The 21,133-nt window shown below is 41.8% G+C and overlaps 3 protein-coding genes across 3 annotated transcripts; all 3 read left to right on the top strand.

The window, feature by feature from the left end:
- Positions 1-187: 187 nt before the first annotated feature.
- Positions 188-4,285, top strand: LOC118110812 (rho-related GTP-binding protein RhoA-C-like). Its single transcript, XM_035158889.2, has 5 exons — positions 188-273; positions 851-1,006; positions 2,102-2,222; positions 2,344-2,474; positions 2,559-4,285. The coding sequence occupies exons 2-5, from the start codon at positions 851-853 to the stop codon at positions 2,730-2,732; spliced, it is 582 nt and encodes a 193-aa protein (XP_035014780.1). The 5' UTR covers positions 188-273; the 3' UTR covers positions 2,733-4,285.
- Positions 4,286-4,587: 302 nt separating this feature from the next.
- Positions 4,588-15,237, top strand: rbm10 (RNA binding motif protein 10). Its single transcript, XM_035159062.2, has 23 exons — positions 4,588-4,714; positions 5,228-5,286; positions 5,376-5,919; positions 6,012-6,182; positions 6,282-6,351; positions 8,190-8,263; positions 9,136-9,222; positions 9,361-9,421; positions 9,520-9,678; positions 10,077-10,237; positions 10,414-10,511; positions 10,785-10,872; positions 11,031-11,235; positions 11,344-11,453; positions 11,535-11,616; positions 12,248-12,339; positions 12,454-12,645; positions 13,018-13,212; positions 13,419-13,475; positions 13,625-13,819; positions 14,070-14,117; positions 14,209-14,264; positions 14,515-15,237. Exons 2-23 carry the CDS (start codon positions 5,270-5,272, stop codon positions 14,603-14,605), a joined length of 2,853 nt encoding a protein of 950 aa, XP_035014953.1. The 5' UTR covers positions 4,588-4,714; positions 5,228-5,269; the 3' UTR covers positions 14,606-15,237.
- A 139-nt stretch (positions 15,238-15,376) lies between these two features.
- On the top strand, positions 15,377-18,383 carry LOC118110909 (leucine-rich repeat-containing protein 23). The gene is made up of 8 exons (XM_047340298.1): positions 15,377-15,972; positions 16,551-16,654; positions 16,776-16,896; positions 17,003-17,144; positions 17,414-17,544; positions 17,640-17,776; positions 17,920-18,124; positions 18,212-18,383. The coding sequence occupies exons 1-8, from the start codon at positions 15,898-15,900 to the stop codon at positions 18,242-18,244; spliced, it is 948 nt and encodes a 315-aa protein (XP_047196254.1). The 5' UTR covers positions 15,377-15,897; the 3' UTR covers positions 18,245-18,383.
- The last annotated feature ends 2,750 nt before the right edge of the window (positions 18,384-21,133 follow it).

The raw sequence follows: 21,133 nt of genomic DNA, 5'->3' as shown, positions 1-21,133 counted from the left end.
TGGGGGGGAAACAAATCTACATTTTACCAAAGTACTGCACTTGACTAAATGAGCAATGTTCTGATTTGTATTCTCTTTCATGAGTAAACAAGTGATTATAATGTAATTGTATATTTCATGTTTTATGAATGTGTATGTAATGGTGTAATGTAATGTAATGGGGCCATAGCCGGTGATGACGAGTGACGTCATTGCGCACATGCGTATGAGCGGTGGGCGGAGTCATCCAGTCGGTCAGGAAGAGGCGAAAGGCGGACACAGAAACATCAAGCGGTAAATCTTTCTCAACAGCAGCTTTTCCACCTTTACCCGGCGTTTGTTTGGGTCCCAGGTTTATCACAGCGCCGCGATGAACGCGTGGGGGTTACTTCCGCAGAGATTGGGTGAAACGACAGCGATTGAAACCGCTGGAAACACCGTTAGCTTCGACGCTAGCTGCTGTTAGCTGCTTTGACAGGCCCCGGACTCACCGCACAGCGTCTGAGCAGGAACGAGAACACAGCGGCGAAATGTTGTGTTTACACCCTCTTCCTCTCTACGTGTCTGCCAGCCGACACTTTGCCTTGTTTGAGTTAGTCAGAATACACCAGGATGTTTTAATGGAACTGTAAGCTAAAGGGAAACCGGTATGTGCCAGCGTCACCAACGTTATCTGGGTTACTTCTGCTAAACAGGAGGAACTGTCGAGGAAACCCAGCACACATACGTGTTGTGTTAGCACTGTACACATCGCAGAAAGTCTTACTCACCCTGGGCACCATTGATAAACCTTGTTATTGTCTAACTATTAGCGGGGATCGGTGGCTGACTGTTTGTCCTATATCTATAACCTTGTTTTGTACTTTCACAGATGGCAGCAATCAGGAAGAAGTTGGTGATAGTTGGGGATGGTGCCTGCGGAAAGACCTGTCTGCTCATCGTCTTCAGCAAGGACCAGTTCCCAGAGGTGTACGTCCCCACTGTGTTTGAGAACTATGTGGCAGACATTGAAGTGGATGGCAAACAGGTGAGACGTACTGTGAGACACTGGCTGGAGGCCCAAAAGGTCCTGGATGTAGACCGTAAGAGTCTGCAGCAAAATGAGTAGTTCTTGACTAATTTGGACCTTTTATTATTCTTATGCTCTTGTGTTTGACTGTTTTGCGTTACCCACGGGATCAATATAGTGTCTATCTCTCCATTTCATAAGGTTTTATTTCGAATTTTAGAAATTTATTTCACTGTCAAATAAAGCTGAAATTGCTATTGGCATAAAATCAAACAACAGATATTTTCACTATCGAATCGAATCATTGACTTAGTAAAATACCAAATCCCTTCTGGTTGCAGATTCTTAATTGGAAAAAATTATTTTCTTCCTCATACCTACTTCATGCCTTATGCCATTTCTGCCTTTGGGCTTTGGACTGCATTAGAAAAGAGACATTTGAGCTATAGGAAAGTACAACAGGCTTTTTTGTACTCTTTTCTAACATTCAAAGACAAAATTGAGGAAAAATTGTTGAATCACGGCCCCTTTATCATTATAATAACCTGTTTATAATATTGTGAATTTGTAATTTTATCCTCTGAATTTAAAATGCAATATTGGGCTGTAGCTAACGATTGTTTTTCTTTAGTTAAAGGTTGGGTGTATATAATGTCTTCAAAATAGGACTGCAACTAACCATTATTTTCATTAGTGATTAATCGACCAATTATTTTTGCGATTAAATCGTCAATCTATGAAACAATTAAAAAAAACGGAAAAATGCCAAGGTTAATAATTCAAGGTTCATTTTCTGGAGATTGGTTAATGGATTTATTGGCAAATGGCAATTGATTCATTTCAATTCTTCAAATTGCAATAACTTTTACCTACAAGTATGATCGGTATATTATATTATTAGAGTCTCTTTGTTCTTGTTGTTCCTCTCTCTGCACTATCAACATCCTTGTTTTTCTCTGCTCTCTTCCTATATTTAGACTAAGAACAATGTAAAATGGGTCAGTTTAACTGTGCGACTTAAATAATCAAATGTCCTTTACATGTCCATCACTCCAAAGCTGCCAATTTATCTGTGCAACTCTCCATTCACATCAATCTGTCACTGTTTTTCAGGTCGAACTAGCACTTTGGGATACAGCCGGACAGGAAGACTATGACAGACTGAGGCCTCTCTCCTACCCTGACACTGATGTTATCCTCATGTGCTTCTCCGTAGACAGCCCTGACAGTTTAGGTACTGTCTTTACAACACACAACACACACACACACACACACCACTTGATTTTGAACACCTTACGATTGTGAAGTTGATACCTGTTGCTAATTATTGCCCTCTTTCCCTCTACTCACTATAGAGAATATTCCAGAAAAGTGGACTCCTGAGGTGAAACACTTCTGTCCAAATGTTCCCATCATCCTGGTGGGCAATAAAAAAGATCTGCGCAACGATGAGCACACCAGACGAGAGCTTGCCAAAATGAAACAGGTCAGTGCAGAACATGCTGGGGATGTACACATTTGTCTGTGTAAATATTGAAAAAATGTAACCTTCTCTGACTTGTGTCTCTAGGAACCAGTTAAACTTGAAGATGGAAAAGAGATGGCAAACCGCATCAGTGCCTATGGCTACCAGGAGTGTTCTGCCAAAACCAAAGATGGTGTGAGAGAGGTCTTTGAGATGGCAACTCGGGCAGCACTGCAGGCCAAGAAACGTGGCAAGAAGTCCAGCTGCCTTCTGTTATAGGCTCTCGGAGAAGAGGAGGGAGCTGACCTCGAGCACAGAGGGAGAGGGTGGCTTCTAAAGAGATTTGACATGGGGGAGAATATCGGGGAGGGCCCAGAAAAGTTTTTGCAGATGCTCAAGTTCTGATCTGCCAATTATCCTCAGCAAATTAAAGCAGGGCTGAAATGAATTGATAGGCTTCTACACATTGGTCCTTTGTCTATACTATTAGGTTATGTGCCGTTTTGCTTGCATCTATCAAAAATGTTCAGATCTAGAAGTCTCTAAGGCAGGTGGTGGGGTGGGTGGGGGTGATTTGAAGTTGAGTAGATGTAAATGGGTTGAAATGTGCCATGATGGGAATGAAGAGAGAAAAAAGGTCCTTACCAGGCCAAAGATAATGTGGACATGAGAGAGAGAGGATAAAAAAAAAGAAGACATTAATATAAAAAGTTTTGAATTAAGACCATGTGTAAGTGGATTTTACACAGTATCGCCTACATGTAGTGCCTTGAGAGCAGCGGTCATGAAGAGTAAGTTAAGGGGTAGGGATTCATAACTTGGATGGGGTGTTATTATGTCATATGTAGTGTCCTCACTTCACGTTTGTGAATGCTTTTCCCCTGTCATTGGCTTGGCTCCTTCAGGCCCATTTTCTGACTCAGGCGCTATGCAGGGGTATGCCTAAACCAGATTGTATAAGATATTTTCCCATACTGAATTACTCACATGGACTTCAGTGTGTGTGTTTGTGTGCGTGCGCAGCTGTATGGTGGTTTGTTTTTTCCAGTGCAGGTCTGCATGCGGTGAATGTGTGTATATTTGTGCGCGTGTGTATTAACATACTGTATGTGTCTACGTACTGTATGCATGGAAAAGCCCTCTGTGTCTCTGACCTAACCCCTTGTTTCCATGCCAAAGTTACCCCTGATGACCACATTTACTGGCTCTGGCGGGTAATGGAATCAACAGCAACTCAGAGTGATTTAGAAACCTTCACTTTACTGGAAGACATTGTACTATAGCTAGAGGCACAATCAGGTTAAACATGTTATGAGTTCTTAGGACCTTTTTGTGTATACCAGAGATTCATTTGATTGTGTTAATCAGTGGGTCAAATCACGAGTGGTGTAGTCGCTAAGTTGAATATTCTTTCATATAGACCATAGGGTTATCTCATTACTATAATGTCCATTATGTACTGTATGTCTTACAAGGCCTTGCCAGGACATGTTAATGATGTGTATTTCAAGTTTGCCTTTTACTCAACTCTCCCATCGTCCCTTTTATGATATTGTCATTATTGTACTATAACTTTTTATTGTTGATGTCTCTAATTTTTCTTAGTATTTTTTAATCATTCTACTTAATCCCGTTGTTATTATCAGCTTATGTCAGTTAAATGATAAAATTGTAACCGTAGTATTATTTCATTTAATTAATTGAAGGTCAAGCTTGGGGTGCGAGGTTGGAAAGTTTTGGGGGGTGGGCTGCTAGAGCTTTTTTTTTTTTGTACTGTGACATATTGGGATTTCTGGATTTCTCTTTTTCCAAATAAAGCCGGTATTAGGGTTTCCTGTTGTTTGATGTCTCTGTTCTTTGATCTATTCATTCATTAATATTATTAAGAACAACCATATTTCCCTTTATTTCTAGCATTAATTTACATGTTCCAGATACAATGACTGTAAAAAAATAAATCGCTTTATTTAGATCTGATAAATGAACGGAAACATTACAACATGCACATCATCCTCAGTTTATCTGTCATGCGCTCCTAAGTGGAGGCCCGGCCTGCTCGTCTCGTCCAATCAGCGACCACATTGTTGCATTGCCTGTCTAAGCACCAATCAGAAAGCCGAGTCAGACATTGGTCCCGCCCAGCTGAAGTGTTGTCCTGCTGTGGCCATTTTACACTTTGGATCCATGAGAAACCAAACAGGCTTCTCACCTGCGCTGCTCGCTGACATTTAAAGAGCTGCAGTCGGTTACATGTCACGCTGGTAAGTGTTTCTCCAACCTCACGCATACACGTCGTTGTTGTGTGTGCAAGCCTCCGACGACCGTGAAGCTCGTCAGCTCGGAGCAGCTAGCCAACCCCGGTTTAGCCTAGTTTAGCATGTGCGCTAACAGAGATGACCGCCATACGTCATTGTTGATCACACCATTTTTTTGGGGGATAGTATGTTTGAGCTCGATCCCACGCACACACAGTTCATATCCAGGAGTGACGCAGGGACACTGGGCCTCTGTCAGTCGCTTGTGGTGAATAGCATATAAAGCAGTGACGACAGACTCCATTAAAGTTAGAGAAGTCTGCAGCAGCAGCAGCACCAAAAATGCACCAAACCTGGTGGCAGGTAGGAGGCTGCAGTAGCCGCCTCTGTTGAATGCACCTCTCATGCAACCTGCACTTCCTGCATTAAAGCAGCTTTCATTTGTGACTTCTTAACGACACGGTATGTGCACAATCAATGTGCCCAGTCAATGTGATCATTGATTCTCTTTGAAACCAGAGAGAAAAGGTCAGAGACTGGGACCAGAGTCAGTTGGCCGACATGGACTATGAGCGGAGGTGAGTAAACAATCTTTACCTTCATACCCTTTCTTACTAACATACATTTGTCAGACCAGTCCCTCACATTATCTTCAATGGTTCAACAGGGGCGGACGAGGTGACCGCATAGGTCGCTACGGCAACAACCACAATGACCACAACTTCCGGGACATGGACTACAGAGGCTATGGACAAGAGGACGAAGAGGCAGGAGCAGGATATGATGTCCGAGCAGAGGGAGCTGGACCGTATGGCCGTGACGAGCAACCACTGGGCGGCCCTGACTTCCCACCAGGTCGTCTCCAGGATCGCCCGGGGTTCCACAAGAGAGGAGATGGGCGAGGGGACGTTGCGCACGAGGGGAAGGGGCTCCCATGGCCCCCTTGCTCTCAGTTGCGGCCTGATCTAGCCCTTCCCTTGCTCCAGAGGGATGAGGACGGGTCCAGGCGAGAGTTTGAGCAGCTACAGACTGGCCTGCAGCAAAAGGGCAGAGGGAAAGGTGGAAGAGGCTTCCCAGAGAATAGTGGCCCTCACTCAGGTAGTAAAGAATGCAACTGGAGTCGTGGTGGTGCCCATTCTGAAGAAATGGATTATAATACGGCAAGACCGAGAGACGAGGACAGATTCTCTCGTGGGGGAATGAAGAGGAGGGTAAGCTATAGAAAGTTCCTCCACTTTATAGAGCTGATAGAGTTTTGTTTTGTTGTTGACATCTGTTGTTAATTTGTGACTCTTCTATGCAGGCTTTTCCAGCGGGGTCAGAGGAGCATGGTTGCGGGAGCAGTGGTCTTGACCTGTCCCTTGAAGAGTTGGATCAGAGGGACCAGGACTACCGTGCAGATCTAGACCACAACCAGAGGCCCAGCAACATCATAATGCTGCGCATGCTTCCACCCAATGCCACAGCCAATGAGGTTTGTTCATGTCCCAGAGTTTGTCTCTACAGTGGTCTGATGAGGCGTGGGTGTTGTTGTTAGTTGGCTTAAATGGTAATATTGCCTCTGTTTTCATAGATTCGTGCACAACTTCAGGAGCAGGGGATTCAGCCAAGAGAGGTTCGCCTCATGAGAAACAAATCTTCAGGTGAGAACCTGCTCATTGCCTTGATTTTTTTTCTTTTCTTCCCCCCTTCTCCTGTCTTCTCTTCCTTTCTTCTTTTGTATCACTCATGCATAACCTGCTCCATCATTTGCATTTCAATTTCAGATGATATCTTAGCTGCTCTGTTCTTTCTCTTATTAATAAGTGTCTTCGCAATCTCCCTCCTTCTCTCTGACTCTCTTTATCTATAGTGGAGTAGATAGCTGATGCACAGAACACATATTATACACTTAAATGCAGGCTGGTGCTTAGATTCCTGCCTTGATTCTTTGGTCTGCTGGTGTCTGTAACCTCGCTTTCGACCTCAGGGCAACAAAACATCCATGCACGCTTCAGAGTAGAGCTCTGTCTAGATTTGCTGATAAGAGAAGAATGCATGCATACAGTTTTACAGGTCTTCACTCCATGGCTTTAATTTCCCTTCTCACTTTGGCTCTCTTACTGTCTTTATCCCCATTCTTGCCTCATCTATCCTGAAGTGAGGTGTGTCTGACTAGATGGATGTTGCTCTAAACTAACCGTGTCAGTTGAGAAATGAACAGTAGAAGCAGAACATGTTTGATTGTGTTTGTCACGGTAGCTATTTTTGAGTGTATGAGCATCAGGATAGAAGTTCTGCAGCTACCTCTCAGCTGTGAGGACGTCATCCATACCACTGAGAAAAGCTTGTCTTTTTTCCCCAGTCTCACTTGCCTTTGAAACCAAAAACTGCAATATCATCTTTATTTTTTATATTTTTTGTTAAAAACCAAAAACGGAAACACATTTTTTTTGTTGTAAGAATCAAAAAGGGGGGAAAATAAGGAAACCGGAAAAAAATTCACTGTCCTGTGCTTATGTAATATTTTATTTTAATAGACTCTCTCTTGGCTTTTATTTTGAAATATTTCCTTTTACTTCCGTTGGCCTTTCTAAATCCTTCAGTTCAAAAGGGCAAAAATAAAATGAGGAATTTGCTACAGAAAAGTTGGAACTTTTACTTAAATTTGGTTTTATCCTTTTTATCATTTGATTCTGACAATGAAAAAATGGAAAAGCTGCTCCATTTCGTTTTTTGGTTTACTACTCAGAAATATGGTATGTTCATTTTTTTGTTTTTTGGATTCAAAAGTAAAAAAAAAAACCTGCCTGAACATACACAGACTGCTAACTCGCTGGTTGTCTGTAATATGTATCTGACTCGGTTACACTTACAGTTCCCTGCTCTGCTCTGCCTCTCTCACTCCTTCATCACCATCTCTCTGTTTTTAAGACTAAGTCACTTAGTTTGAAATGTTTGAATATTGACTTTTGTAAATCCACTCCATGTTCAGTGTTGTTTAAAAAAACAACTTAAAACAATATTAATTTGTAAAACTAAATATGTTTCACAGTTTGTTGTCAATCATTAGTAATGAATGGCTTTTAAGAAGAATCATTCCACCACTCTGCTACGTAGTTTACTCTGACTCTCATTGTTGTGTGTGTGTGTGTGTGTGCGTGTGCGTGCGTTGTTGGTGCCTGGGTTTCATTCAAATTCAGCAAAAGAGCTCAGACTCAAACTGATGAGTGGGTATGATTTACTCTCTCTCTCTCCCTCCCTCTCCCTCTGTCCTTGACCCTGAGACACTGTTCGTCCTCCCACCCTTGCAGAGAATGTGACAGTGGCTCTCCAACTGGCTGTCAGATGTGCTATGAGAGAGGAAGCAATGATTTCTTATTTTATTAGTGCTGATACAGGGTCTCTCTCTCCTCTGTACGTGAAGCACTAACCCCTCACTGCGTTGTTGTTATGTTGTTGTTGTTGTTGTTCGGTAACCATGGCGCTGGGCGGTGTCCAGGTCAGAGCCGAGGATTCGCCTTCGTCGAGTTTAATCTCATACAGGAGGCCACCCGCTGGATGGAGACCAACCAGGTCACTCTCCCCCTACACATACACACATACACATATATACACACATGCAATGGGACGTATTGGTTAATATCAAGACAAACACACAGTTAAAATAGTGCCCTGTCAAATGTACATGATGCATTCCTGTTTGGTGTTGACAAAGAAATAGATCTGTATCCTTAGAGGGAAATTCACCTTTTCTTTCTACTTTGTACACATAAAGGTAAATTCATGACACTTGTCTGTCTGGGGCCCAGCTACATAGTTTTCATAACTGGACCCTCCCAGTCACATTTACTCATTTGTCCAATACAAGCTTCTCTTTCTTCAGCAATATGTTCTCACTTCTTCTCCTAAGTTTACAGTATCACCTCCTGGACAGTATTGACAGGATGAATATAATTTCTCACATGACCTATTGTATGTTGAATCAGAATGAATACAGTACCTAATTTTCTTGTTTTTTAACTTTTCATATCTGGGTCATCTCAACCATTATTACCTCTGCAGGAAGCAGTTACTGTCTATATGGGAGGTGAAGGTTGTCACAGTGGGATGGGATGTGTGGAAAGATGAGAAAGGGTTCCCCTATAGGGGGGAGGGATGACACAATTGAACAAAAACACACTGTGTCCTTAAAAATGGACACAAGCGCATACACTACACATACACCATCTCAGTCCGTCCCAATTTCCTAAAGCTGAAGGTTGCAATTCTCTGGTGTCCTCTCTCATTCAGCCTCAATTCTCCTCTCTCTCTTTCTCTCTGTCCCTCTCGTCCCTTTCATTCTCTCTCATCTCTTGTGAGATGAGGCCTTTCTCTGGCATGTGTGGCCTAATTAATGCTGATAATCATTCTTTGTTTCCCCCTTCTTCCCTCTCTCTTTCTTTCAGGGAGTGCTGATGATTCTGGGGCAGAGGGTGTCGATGCACTTCAGCGACCCAAAGCCGCGTGCCAACGAGGACTGGCTCTGCAACAAGGTTGTGTGTGTGTGTGTTTACACCTCTTTGCGTGAAATCTAAATTTGTATTCTCATTTGCTTGCATGTATATGAGTCACTGTAGCAGATCATTCTTCAAAGAAGTCCTCTAACAAGAGCTTGTGTAACATTTCAACAGTGCGGTGTGCAAAACTTTAAAAGGAGAGAAAAGTGCTTCAAATGCAGTGTTCCTAAATCAGGTAAAGTTTTAAAAATAGCTCCCTAATCTATCTTTTACAATCACACAAGCTCCCTCCCACCATACACTTATATACAATGACACGTTGGCTTTCCCCAGAGGCTGAGCTGAAGTTGCCCCAGTTGCAGAGGGATTTGCCTGTTGGGCTTCAAAAGGACGGAGCTCAAGGTTTACTGCCCCTCCCAGTACCCTACCATTCCTCTGGTCCTACTGTCGCCCCAGGACAAGCTGCACAGCAGGCAGATGTTGCAAATGACAGTAAGTCCATCTCCTGATGTTTTTTAAATGTCTTGTTTATTTTACTGAAGGACCAATTTATTTGCCCTTTTAGGGATCACCGCTTATAGGGATCATGTTTGTCCCGGGCCAAAATGAACTATGAGCGGTTGATTTCTATAAATGAATTGCGTGTATGATAGTCCCGGAACTTGGTGCAAAAAGGTTCTCTCTCTCTGGCTCTCATAACCAAACACTGCCTCTAGAGAGGGCCTTTCACACTTTCATGTTACCTGAAGGCCACTGTACGAGTCGGAAAAAGGAGGGGTATTTAGAGTTGGTTGCTACGCGTAACCTCACCAGTGGATGCCCCTAAATCCTACACACTTGGAAATCGTGGATTTAAAAATCCAATATTCTCTCACCTTCTCTTTCAACAGCTCTGATACTAAGAAACCTTGGCCCTCATACTTCAGTGGAAGCCATTTTATCTGCTTTGGCTCCATTTGCCACACTGTCCCCTTCCAATATTCGCCTCATCAAGGACAAGCACACGCATCTCAACAGGGGCTTTGCCTTTCTACAGCTTTCTACCATAGTGGTGAGAAACGGATGTATTCAAGCTTTTCCATTCACTCTTTAACTAAATATGTATTCGGATTAGATTCATCCATAAATAAAACATCTTGTAAATTTGATCCTAAAACTACATAGACCCAGGCCATTTCACACAAGTGCACCCACACTAAACTCACAGGTGACGGTTATTGTTCACAGGAGGCATCTCAGCTGCTCCAGATCTTACAGGCTCTCCAGCCACCTCTCTCTATTGACGGCAAGGCGATTGTGGTGGAGTTTGCCAAAGGCTCAAAACGGTAAACACACACACACCCAAACTTCACTGCAAAGAAAACACCGGACATTATTGATATTGCACAAGGAACGATATTGTCATTTCAAGTCACAAAAAAACTCACATTGATCATGTGAATAAATTGGATCAGAAATAACTTTCTAGGAGATGACCTAAAACAATTTCTTTTCTCTAAAAATAAAAAAGTTAGTGCAATAAATTTTGTATTACTTTTGTATAATGAGAAAATGTAGGTCACCAGCTAAACTCACTGAAACACTCTGTTCTATACCAGTGATGTGTTCCTGACTGACGGAAGCAGAGTGAGTGCTGCTACAGTGGCCAGCACAGCTATAGCAGCTGCACAGTGGGCTGTGACGCAGGTAAACTTTCTCAATGACTTATCACTAAAGCAAAGAAAATGTGTCTGCACATCACATCTTTAATTTCAAAATGTGCTGTTGTCACTGTGTATTTGTGTTTTTTTTTTATTTATATATATATGTTTGCTCACTTTTCAAAAACCCCTCTCAATGCTCAGACTGCTCAGAATGGATCAAGCGGAGGCCAGAGTGTAGATACAGGAGTGTATCAGCAGGGGTCAGCAGTAGCATACAATCAGGAAGGGCATGAATACTCTGGACCAGATGGTGCAACTTTCAAGGCCCAGGCAGAGTCCAGGGTTCCTGCCTTACTCAGTGTAGGAGCATCGCTGGTGGGGACATACTCGGGTGGAGCTGCCCCAGGTAGGTGTTATACACACCAAGTATCCAAGCATATTGACCCTATGATCTGTGATACAATGTAAATTTTGACTGAACTGAAGTTTTTTGTTTGTGTTTGTTCACGTGCAGCTGCCATTTCATCTGAGGCAGTGAAATTGGGATCAACAATTCTGCAGCAGTCTCTCAGTCACTCACAAACTGCTCTCAGCACCACAGCCGCCGCCAATTCAGGCACACAGGTACGGTACCGGGGCCTACTTATTTTTCTGGTGTTATTTTCACCATTAGCCTCTTGCTTTATGAGCTCTGTCTCCCCGCAGGTTGAAATAGTGGGAAAACCACAGCCAGCTGCTCCCAGCCAACCTGCAACCCCAGGCACTGAACATGAGCTCCAGCAATACCGTAAGGCTTCTTGTGTTAAGTCATATTATTAAGATCAAGAATTAGAAACACTAAATTAACATTTTCATTTAAAACTGTAAATAGATGGAGCATACCTTTCTGATAGATGTTTCGCTCAGGCCTTCTAACCAAGACTTGAGTAATGACACTCAATGCTAAAATTTAAATGCGTTCTTGGCTCATACCACATCCTACCACCAACTTTACTGGAAATCCATTCTGAAAAATCACAAAACAACTCCAAGGCACTCTGTTAGTAGCTATTAAAAAGCCGTTATTGTCATGGCTTGGTCACGTGGATCTTAAATAACAAAGCACCGATGTGTTTCGGCAGGCAGCCTCTGTCAGGGAATGTTGATTTGTTTTTTGACTTGTGGGAGAGATGACTGTTGTCTAAGCCAGTGGTTTCCCAAAACGTTTTTTTTGACACCCAAGACATAAAAGGCTTCTTATGAGCTGTTCAGTGAATTTAGTGCTGTTCAGTTTTCAGTTTAAGAAGACTAGATTGTAAAAACAATGTTTTATATGAATCACAATGGCAAATCAAACTAATACAAATTTACAGTCAAGCTCACATTTTATGATTAATTCAGTTTTTTTTTTAATGTGGTCTCTGTGTCTTTGACTGTAGCTGTGCCAGATGTGTCCACTTACCAGTACGATGAGAGCTCTGCCTACTATTACGACCCACTCACAGGCCTCTACTATGATCCTAACTCCCAGGTAAAGAGTGATGATTGCACTGTAATCTGAATGTTCATCCAGCACTTTTTTTAACGTTTCTTCTTCTTCACATTTCAGTCTGGCTCTTATTTTGTGTGTCCTTCATCTTTGCAGTACTACTACAACCCTCACAGTCAGCATTACATGTACTGGGATGGAGAGAAACACACCTACATTCCTGCTGCCAGCCAGTCGAACGCAGACGGCGCTTCAATGAGTGACGGCATGGCCCCGTCAGACTCGATGTTTGCTTCTCCTGGCAGCAAGGAGAAAAAAGACAAGCCCAAGAATAAAACTGCTCAACAGGTACAAGTACTCTACACACTGGACACAAGTACTTCCAGAAAAACTAAAACTGACTTCAATTCAGTTTTTGTATGGTAATAAATCACAACATGCATTACTGTGCAAGATTAAGAACTTCACTATTATAGAGAAAACTAACCTATGTTTGCTTTTTATGTTTGTTTGCTACAGTTTTTTGATTGAACATTTGTAAAAACTATGATTATTGATAGATCAATACCTTACAGTATAATACATTTGTGACCAAAATGAACAAACTATGACACCATGGACATATTATCAACATAAAAATGACCAAGTTGACCTTCTTATATTTGAAATCTCCATCAATTTAACTGGCTTAATTATACTTCTTTGTGTTTGTCTTAATAGATTGCCAAAGATATGGAGCGCTGGGCTAAGAGTCTCAATAGACAGAAGGAGAACATGCGCTCTGTCTCCTCCTCCCCTGCTGTCGGCTCGACGGCGCTGCCTCCTGGTTACACCCGAGCACCGGCCCACAGTCGCTTAGATGACCGCCGAGAGTCTGCGAGTGCTGATGCAGGCTATGCAGTTCTGGAGAAAAAGGTGGATGATCCTTGCACAGACATGCATGCTTAGCTGTAAACCCCTGCATGTCTTCAGGGCAGCAGGGTATCATAGTGAATGAGTGGACTTAGGTTCAGGCTCCTATAACCGTCACTCTGCTCTAGTGCAAATAAGAAAAGAATGTCTGCATTAGAAAAAGTTCTTACTAACTGACCTGGTAATCCCTTTTAATTTTTGTCCTGCAGGGGGCACTGTCTGAACGGCCTCAGATTTTTTTGGACCAGATCAGACAAAGTACAGAAGTAAGGACATGGACACTGTGATGTACTTATTATGTATCTTTATTAGTCTGTTCTGATGTCATATCCTTTTTATATGCTTTTCTTAACCATACAGTTATCTCTTTATCCGTCTGTTCATCAGTTCCTCACCTTGTGTCCCTCCTCTGTAGAGTTCTCCTCCTCAGCAGCAGGGTCTGGTCCCGGCCTACAGCGGAGAAACGGACAGTGATGAAGAAGGAGGCGACAAAGATGAGAAGGAGGGGAGATTGACAGACTGGGTTAAACTGGCCTGTCTGCTGTGTAGGAGACAGTTCCCCAGTAAGGAGGCCCTCATCAGGCACCAGCAGCTCTCTGAGCTACATAAGGTGGTTACACAAACAGCAAGACTTAAACTTCACACCACTACAAACACTGCATAAATGATTTATTGGGACCATGTGTTCACTCCAGGTTGGAAACCCAGCCTGTTTTCTGTGTATTTTTTTTTTTTTATAATCTCATACATCCTTCACTGTCTGTTATCTAGAGGGTATTTCATAATGACAAAAGTGCAGCCCAATGACATTTCCCCTGTAATGATGTTTATGTTTGACCTATTAATCTGTCGGCCCACAGCAAAACTTGGAGCAGAGAAGAGCCCAGCAGGAATCTGCAGGCAAAGAGGTCAGTCAACCATCACTGTCTGACAATAGTTGTTGCTAATTTGAGTTGAGTGCGGTTATTGTTAATGTAATTATCCTTTCTTTGGTTGCAGAGACTTGCAGATGGATCTGAACCTCCTGCTCTAAAGAAGAGGAAGTTTAGCCCCATGTAAGCAGCAGTGAAATATCAGACTGACTCTGTGGTGATGTCTTGTAGTTGTTTCTGGTTAACAGTTGGTGTTGGAGTCCTCTTGAACGGATTAAATCACTTTTTATTATTATAACTATTGTAACTTCATCTTTATATGGTGATGTTCTTGTATATAATTTCCAAATACAACAATTTGTCAGCAATGAGGGATGAGATTTTATCTTATTTTGTGTGTGTGATCAAATGTTGTTTGATTGTCTTCCTTTAGTGATGGGATCACAGGCACCAGTCTTGGTGCCAGGATGCTGCAGGGCGGAGTGAAAAAGGGGCTCCTATTGCGCAACATGCAAGTAGAGTGAGACCCTCACCGTAAATCCTCAACATCCTGACAAAGGAACGTCCCGGACAAAAGGACAAAGCCCAGCACGCAACACTTCACCATGATCATCATATATAAACCTATAAACCTCTTCATTTTGGTTTGACTCTACAGTTACCTCAACAGTGGTAATACATATGAACTGAACTGATCCTGTAGCAGTGGATGTCAGGATATTGCACAGAATGCACCTTTTTTTTTTCTTTCTTGCTTTCTTCCTGTATGATGCAGTTTTGCGTTCTCACTTGCTTCAGAGCTTGGGTCTGATTAACAAGCCTTATGTGGTTGGGAAACATTTGCTGTGGGAACGTGAAAGATCACTGAAGATCTTTATTTGGCAGCAAATTAAATTTTTCTAATATTACTGTCTATGCACCATAGATTTTTTTTAATTTAATGTAATATGCCTTACCATTCAGTGAATGACTGATCTGGGCATAAAGTGTACATACATTTTAGAATGAGCACTTTTATACCACGGTGGGAGCTGTGAGACTGGCCCCGTGAAATGGACAGGGTCGCACTAACACTAGTGTGTGGGTGAAAAGTGTGTCAATTTGTTATATCACTTGTATGAATTCACAATGTAATACATACTTATCTCTGCAGAAATTTATTTTTTATGTGTGTATTTGTTCAAACATGTGTTTCATTAAGCTTCTGTAAAATAATCAAGAATAACACATTCGCATCATTATCGCTCATAATGGACGATGTCTTCTGGGGTCAAGCCAGTAAACGGATGTATCATTTCCACATTTTAACTTCAAATTTCCAAAATGTGTTTTTGCAAGATTTAAAAAAAAAAAAAAGAAAGAAGAGGAATATGATGTAACTCGTGGTGTTTGTGTTTCTGATGCAACATCTTAAGCTGCAGAAGTTGATGTTGCAGAGCACGTTTTTTTTTTTTATAACTGAGATGTATTTGATTCTCACGTGTAGACTCAACTGTGCGCTTGTTAAGTTTCCATAGCAACAAGCGTAAACACAGATCACCTTAAGCTTGTTAGCCACTCCGCAGTTAGCTTTATCAAACGTGCACTAGCTTCTTGTCGTCACCACTCACTGTTGGTTGTTAAATTCTGATTTAATGGTTGTAGTTTTATTGTGAAGTCACTAAAGTGAGCTAAGTTGTAGTTGCTACTCGCCGCGGTCACATAAAGTACTGCTAGCCTAGCTAACCTAGACAGTTGCGTTCATTATTAGTTAGCTAACGTAAATACGGGTAAACTGAAGATTTGTACTTTGTGATAATAAGCCAAGTTGACCAGCATGTCTGACGTGGACGAAGACACCGTCATGTCGGATGTAGATGGTGAGGAAGACAGAGTGGAAGAGGACGAGAAGGTAAAGTTAACAGTGATTAAATGAATCGCACTGAATTTTCCCACATTTTGTAAATGGATGTTAACGCTGCCTGGAAGATGGACTCTAGGAAGTGGATACCTAAGTGATCCCGAGGGTAATTAAGGCTTCCTGCAGCACACAAAACAATAACACTAGAGCATAGGAATAATAAAAGGACAAAATTAGTCACTTCAAAGCCATACTTCATTTTACAATAACTGCACCATCAGATACAGGTTTTAAGAGATGGTTATTTTCATTTATAAAAAAGTTGACCTGGCTTCGTCCCCACACCACCTGCCCACAAATGTAATGAAATGGATTAAACCTTTGGGTGGAGGCCACAGGTGTAATGTAGGCAGCATTTAACCCGCATCATTAAAAGAATGGGACTGTACAAACTGATCCTAAAGCTGCAGTGTGGAGACATGAAGCCATTAATGTCTCCCTCATTAACTGCAAGAAACCTCTAGAACCAGACTCGGGGGGGGCATCTGCCTCGACCGGTTGGGGTTTATAATTATTTGATAATGAAATGATTATTTGATATCGTCCCTCTCTGTGTTCAACAGTTGAAGGTTTCCAATTTGACCCGGGAAACCATAGGTGAGGGTCTGTCGTTGCTGTGCCGAACAGGAAATGGACTTGGGCATGCATTTATCAAACTGGACTTAAAAGACAAGTAAGGAGACAAAGATACAAGTGAAATAAAATTGCCTTTCGCCTGTAGTTTTAATTTCATGTCATGTTTACGTCTTCTGATTCCTTACAATTTTTACATTTGTTTATGTGTTTCTCCTCAGACGACTGAATGACATAGCTGCAATTAGCAGCTACGTTCACATTCGTTTTCTGGATGTGTCCAATAACCAGCTCACCGTTCTGTCCCCTCTGGCATCTCTGATCAATCTGCTTTGGCTGAAGGCAAGAAGCTCTCGTCTTTGTTGGTTTAGACACTAACATTTCTGGGCCTGTCACTATCGTTCACTACAAGTGATGGTAAATCCTGAATGCACCTCTTCTTCTGCAGGTTGACAATAATGCTTTGGCATGCTTGGAAGGAAATCCTTTCACTCAGTTAAAGTACCTGCAGTGGCTGAGTGTGGCTGCCAACCAGCTCACAGACCTAGGCGGCCTAGTTGGACCTGCTTTAGAGACCCTCAATCTTACAGGTTTGTTTTTTTAGTTGAAGTGCTGTTTTGGGTGATGCCATGCAAGGGACTGATCCTGAAGAGTTGTCTGGGAAATGAGGAATAGTTTGCTTCTCATTTTAAATTAGGGAAGTCATAATAAGATACTGTAACTGATTATTGGATCAGAAGGGGTTTTACTATCATTTAGTTTTAGGTGTAACACTTTATTTATTCCCCAGCAAGATATCAAATATCTATTCCCTAATGTATATTATTGGAAGGGTTGTAACATGGCATCTCTTTGGCAGGTAACGGTATTAAGACAATGAAGAGCCTTCAGATGGGCTGTTTTGGCAACCTGGCAACTCTAGAGCTGAGAGGAAATCTCCTCGAAACCACTGATGGCATTAACCTTCCAAATCTGCAACGATTATATCTGGTAAAAATAACCCTACCATGATTTGGTTAATGGCCCCTGTATGTATGTAATAACCAGAAAACTGCTGCCTGCAACTATCCTTGGTCTCTGTTCAGGCCCAAAATGCAATCAAACGTCTGGAGGGATTGGAGAAGTTAGAGCACCTCACCACCCTTCATCTGAGAGACAACCAACTGGAATCTCTGGATGGTCTCAGCCCCAACATGAAGTGTCTTCAATACCTCAATGTCAGGTATACATTTTATCAGCCTGATATAATGATATCACCAGTGTAACACCATTGACCTAGTGCATGCATTATTAATTCATAAACCACCAATTAAAGTGAATGTCCCAGATTATATATCCCAAATATTTCTTTCACTCTCCACTTAGAGGCAATGCAATCTCAGATGAGAATACCCTACAGTGCCTTGGGCTCGTGTCAAAAACACTGCGTGCTCTGGTGCTTTCTGAGAACCCGCTGGTGGAAACCACAGACTACCGAATAAGTGTGCTGATTCTTGTGCCTCAGCTGGAGCAAATTGACAAAGAACCTGTCTCCCCTGAGGAGAGGACTGAGGCCCAGGAGAGAATCAAGGTAAAGCTAGAAAACATTTAAATAATAATAATTTATTTCATCTTTTTCCTTTTTCTGGTGTTTCTAATGGCATGTGTACCATTTCAGGAACTTGAAGAAGAGGAAATAGCGGAACCTTAAGATTTGCAACAATAGCCTGAATGGGATAGTGTTTGATGTCCTTGACATTCCTGACAAGACAGGTGGATGGGTGACTGTGACTGTGAAATATTTTGTAAATTATATAATGCATCATTAATAAATGTGCACATTACAATCACTTGTGTCTTCTTTTCATTACATTTTGCCCTCAGTTCTGCAAGGTGCTGATAGCACCACCTACTGCCAAAAAGAAGTAAGCCTTTTTTACAACTTTAAATCGATTTACATAAAACTTTCACCGCGTGGTCTTCACTTGATGGCGTGGACTGTAATGCGTGATTAATGGGCTATTCAACATTGCGTGAGGGACACAGGAAGTGAAGCACGCAACACAGAGCACAGTTCGAATGTGCTCGGGCCTGCACAGTGCTGCTTCGCAGCCCTAGTTTATGTGTGGATTTGTTCAGACACGCTAACATGTGTTTCATTAAGCTTCTGTAAAATAATCAAGAATAACACATTAGCATCATCAATGCTAATAATCGACGATGTCTTCTTCTGGTGAGCCAGTAAACGCTTTTATCATTTTCACATTTGAACTTGAAACTTCCAAAATGTGTTTTTGCAAGATTTAAAAAAAAAAGAGGAATATGATGTAACTCGTGGTGTTTGTGTTTCTGATGCAACATCTTGAGGTGCAGAAGTTGATGTTGCAGAGCAGGTTTTTTAAAACGGAGATGTATTTGATTCTCTCACACGCGTAAACTCACCTGCTTGTTAAGTTTCCATGGCAACAAGCGTAAACACAGATCATGGTTAGCCTGTTAGCTACCCCGCAATTAGCTTTATCAATGGTTTACTGTTTACACAAGATTCTTGTCGTCACCACTCACTGTTTGTTGTTAAATTTCTGCTTTAATGGTTGTAGTTGTATTGCAAAGTCACTAAACTGAGGTAAGATGTAGTTGCTACTCGCCACGGTCACATAAAGTACTGCTAGCCTAGCTAACCTACACAGTTGTGTTCATTTTTAGTCAGCTAACGTAAACTCGTGAACACGGGTGCACTGAAGATTTGTATTTTGTGAAAATAAGCCTAGTTGACCAGCATGTCCGACGTGGACGAAGACACAGTCATGCGGAAAATGTATCAGCTGTTGGGCATTCATCTGTTGTGCCATTATGGTCTTTTCCTCAATTTAGTTTCCTGTTGAGTTTAGTTGTTCAGGTGAATACACTGAATATTATTAGATAAAAGAATAACGCTTGTTTGTGAGTTATTATTTAACTCAACCCAGGCTTTATATAAAAGAACACTTCAAAGGATTCATTAATCAAAGAATTCTTTGTTGTCAGTTTGCTTTAATGTCATTGTCAGTGGTCATAGATTCCTTTGATGTCTTAGACTGTTGCAAATGTGAGAGATTTATACGATCTGAAGAGAAATGAGACAGTGTTTTGACCTGAACAGATCTATCAGTCTGTATGTCCTGATAGCACCACCTACTGCCAAAAAGAAGTAAGCCTTTTTTACAACTTTAAATCGATTTACATAAAATTTTCACCGCGTGGTCTTCACTTGATGGCGTGGACCGTAATGCGTGATTAATGGGCTATTCAACATTGCGTGAGGGACACAGGAAGTGAAGCACGCAACACAGAGCACAGTTCGAATGTGCTCGGGCCTGCACAGTGCTGCTTCGCAGCCCTAGTTTATGTGTGGATTTGTTCAGACACGCTAACATGTGTTTCATTAAGCTTCTGTAAAATAATCAAGATTAACACATTAGCATCATCAATGCTAATAATCGACGATGTCTTCTTCTGGCGAGCCAGTAAACGCTTTTATCATTTTCACATTTGAACTTGAAACTTCCAAAATGTGTTTTTGCAAGATTTAAAAAAAAAGAGGAATATGATGTAACTCGTGGTGTTTGTGTTTCTGATGCAACATCTTGAGGTGCAGAAGTTGATGTTGCAGAGCAGGTTTTTTAAAACGGAGATGTATTTGATTCTCTCACACGCGTAAACTCACCTGCTTGTTAAGTTTCCATGGCAACAAGCATAAACACAGGTCACGGTTAGCCTGTTAGCTACCCCGCAGTTAGCTTTATCAATGGTTTACTGTTTACACAAGATTCTTGTCGTCACCACTCACTGTTTGTTGTTAAATTCTGCTTTAATGGTTGTAGTTGTATTGCGAAGTCACTAAACTGAGGTAAGATGTAGTTGCTACTCGCCACGGTCACATAAAGTACTGCTAGCCTAGCTAACCTAGACAGTTGTGTTCATTTTTAGTCAGCTAACGTAAACCCGTGAATACGGGTGCACTGAAGATTTGTATTTTGTGAAAATAAGCCTAGTTGACCAGCATGTCCGACGTGGACGAAGACACAGTCATGCGGAAAATGTATCAGCTGTTGGGCATTCATCTGTTGTTGTCATGGTTTTGTATTTTTCAGTGTTTTTCCGCCTCTTTATTATGAGTGTTTTTAGTTCAATTATTTCCTCCTCGTGTTTCTTGTAGATCCTTGTGTTTATGTTTGTATATGTGTTGTCTCTGTGTCGCATGTTTTCCCACTCCCTGTGTTCTGTTTCCTGTTTTATTTCGTAGTCTCTGTTCCTAGTGTGTTTTCTTTCTTCACTTCCTGTCTGTGATTGCCTGCACCAGTCCTCATGTGTTCCACCTGTGTTCAATTGCCCCTGCCTTCCCTGTGTGTGTATATAAGTCTCTGTGCTTCCCTTTGTCCTTGTCGGTTCGTTGTCAAAATGTTTGTCGTGATCCCCTGTGCTTTTTGTATGCCTTGTCTCCTGCGCTCCCGTCCTCTGCATCCTCGTAAACTTCTGGTGTTCCCCCCCCCCGAGTGCTTTTTGTTTTTTCAGTTTTGACACTTTGAGATTCCTTTGTTTGTTGTTTCGTTCCTGTTGG

This window comes from Hippoglossus stenolepis, chromosome 6, assembly GCF_022539355.2.
Source record: "Hippoglossus stenolepis isolate QCI-W04-F060 chromosome 6, HSTE1.2, whole genome shotgun sequence".
NCBI classification, from domain to species: Eukaryota; Metazoa; Chordata; class Actinopteri; order Pleuronectiformes; family Pleuronectidae; genus Hippoglossus; species Hippoglossus stenolepis.
This window is presented reverse-complemented; position numbering and strand designations above follow the sequence as displayed.

What these genes read in the sequence shown, in the direction of transcription:
- LOC118110812 (XM_035158889.2), top strand. Translation starts at nt 851, where the DNA reads ATGGCAGCAATCAGGAAGAAGTTGGTGATAGTTGGGGATGGTGCCTGC. An exon ending in AGACAGCCCTGACAGTTTAG is followed by an intron (nt 2,223 to 2,343) that starts GTACTGTCTTTA and finishes TACTCACTATAG; the next exon opens with AGAATATTCCAGAAAAGTGG. An exon ending in AGCTTGCCAAAATGAAACAG is followed by an intron (nt 2,475 to 2,558) that starts GTCAGTGCAGAA and finishes TTGTGTCTCTAG; the next exon opens with GAACCAGTTAAACTTGAAGA.
- rbm10 (XM_035159062.2), top strand. An exon ending in ACTATGATCCTAACTCCCAG is followed by an intron (nt 12,340 to 12,453) that starts GTAAAGAGTGAT and finishes TCATCTTTGCAG; the next exon opens with TACTACTACAACCCTCACAG. An exon ending in AGGAATCTGCAGGCAAAGAG is followed by an intron (nt 14,118 to 14,208) that starts GTCAGTCAACCA and finishes CTTTGGTTGCAG; the next exon opens with AGACTTGCAGATGGATCTGA.
- LOC118110909 (XM_047340298.1), top strand. Translation starts at nt 15,898, where the DNA reads ATGTCTGACGTGGACGAAGACACCGTCATGTCGGATGTAGATGGTGAG. An exon ending in GAGTGGAAGAGGACGAGAAG is followed by an intron (nt 15,973 to 16,550) that starts GTAAAGTTAACA and finishes CAACAGTTGAAG; the next exon opens with GTTTCCAATTTGACCCGGGA. An exon ending in AGAGACCCTCAATCTTACAG is followed by an intron (nt 17,145 to 17,413) that starts GTTTGTTTTTTT and finishes TCTCTTTGGCAG; the next exon opens with GTAACGGTATTAAGACAATG.